This window comes from Perkinsus marinus, assembly GCF_000006405.1.
Source record: "Perkinsus marinus ATCC 50983 genomic scaffold scf_1104296972094, whole genome shotgun sequence".
NCBI classification, from domain to species: Eukaryota; Perkinsozoa; order Perkinsida; family Perkinsidae; genus Perkinsus; species Perkinsus marinus.
Window position 1 is genome coordinate 1 of NW_003201870.1, and position 1,417 is coordinate 1,417.

The 1,417-nt window shown below is 54.3% G+C and overlaps 1 protein-coding gene across 1 annotated transcript; it reads right to left on the reverse strand.

Annotated features, from left to right (window-relative positions):
• Window positions 1-1,094: 1,094 nt before the first annotated feature.
• Window positions 1,095-1,330, reverse strand: Pmar_PMAR023961 (hypothetical protein; the record flags this gene model as incomplete). Its single annotated transcript, XM_002766678.1, has 1 exon — window positions 1,095-1,330. A coding segment is annotated over one exon (236 nt), but the record flags the coding sequence as incomplete, so codon positions are not given.
• Between the last annotated feature and the right edge of the window lie 87 nt (window positions 1,331-1,417).

The window sequence follows — 1,417 nt, forward strand, 5'->3', positions numbered from 1 at the left end:
CAGTAGTAGCGAATGACGTGGGACTATACGACGATACTTTCCTGAGCTCGAGGGATCCGAAATCGGACGGCGCTACTACTAAGGAACTTCAAGATGGGCTTTGACGCACTTCCAGCTTTCCGTTTAAAGGGACTCTTGAACTTTTCCGCGACTAAACCTTCCTTGACAGCGACAAGGCAGAAGTGGCCACCTGACGAAGAATGAGTAGTCCTTCGGGAGGCATGAACGGTGAACAACTCACGAGTAGCGCGATACGAGGGCACCCCCGGGGTGGGCCCGTTGGGGTTATGTGTAGCATGCCACATACGGAGACGGCCGATGATCTCTTCTCTCGAGCCAGTAGCCTGTCGCGAGTTCAACTACACTCTCTTCGCGTTCTACTACCGGTAGACGCAGCTTCAAGCAAAGGTTGGCTAAACTGGAGTCGGACCAATAGGTAGAGTGATCAAGAAGGCCAGGATTGAATGAGAACTGCCAAGCACGAGCACTCAAGTCTCGTCGGCCACACCCAGTACTACATGCCTAGTGTACTCCCTCAATAGTATAGTCCCTGGCGTGAGTGCCTCGCTGGAGCTGCTCGTCGACGGCGACTTCCTAGGGGTGTACTCAGCTGCTGTAGTTGAAGGGCTTGCATTGGCTGGAGGCTCAACTGCTGCTGTTGTTGCTGAGGGCCGACAAGTCGAGACCTCCACACGAGGAGAACAACCACTACGTTCTTCCCTACTGGGCTGCTCCTCGGAAGGTTTACGACTACTTCCTGAGTTCTGCATGGGCTGACAAGAAGCGTTGAGATCTGCTGCATCAGGAGACTTTCTCTCTTGCAGCACGCGGGTGTTGTCTGCTGGATGGTCCTTTTTGTCTATATGCCTGGAGCCGCCAGTGGAACGCCTCCTGAGTGGTGGACAGTGGGAGGCAGCCTCCAAAGGGGACGGTCTCTGTACGTCGTCGCCGGGAGCATAAGATCGGCGACGCGTTACCACCGGCATACGCAACAGCCAATAACAAACCTACCCGCCGCCGCTACTATATTGACAAACTCAAAGACGACCCAGTAGAAACAGTAGGAAACAGTAGTAGCCACGTACAAACACTACCAAGGCTCATCCGATTCAGTACCCTGTCCTATAGAGTCACCATCAGACAAGTCGTCTTGGTCCTCCTCCCCGTACTGGGCTAGTTTGTCCCCAACAAATCCCGTCGGGAGACCCATGGACCGCATTAGAGCAAGCGTGGGGTCTTCCTCACCCTCAACGGCAGCCTTCTCTTCTTCCACCTTCCTATGTTTCGGAGATTTCCCCTCAGGCTGTGCCGAATTTCTCTCGGCTGGGTTCTGTATACACGTCAGAACGGTCCGAGGGCCCATCTGGTCCGACAATTGAGTAGAAAAGTCAGCCACAGTGCGAGTACTGGAACCGTC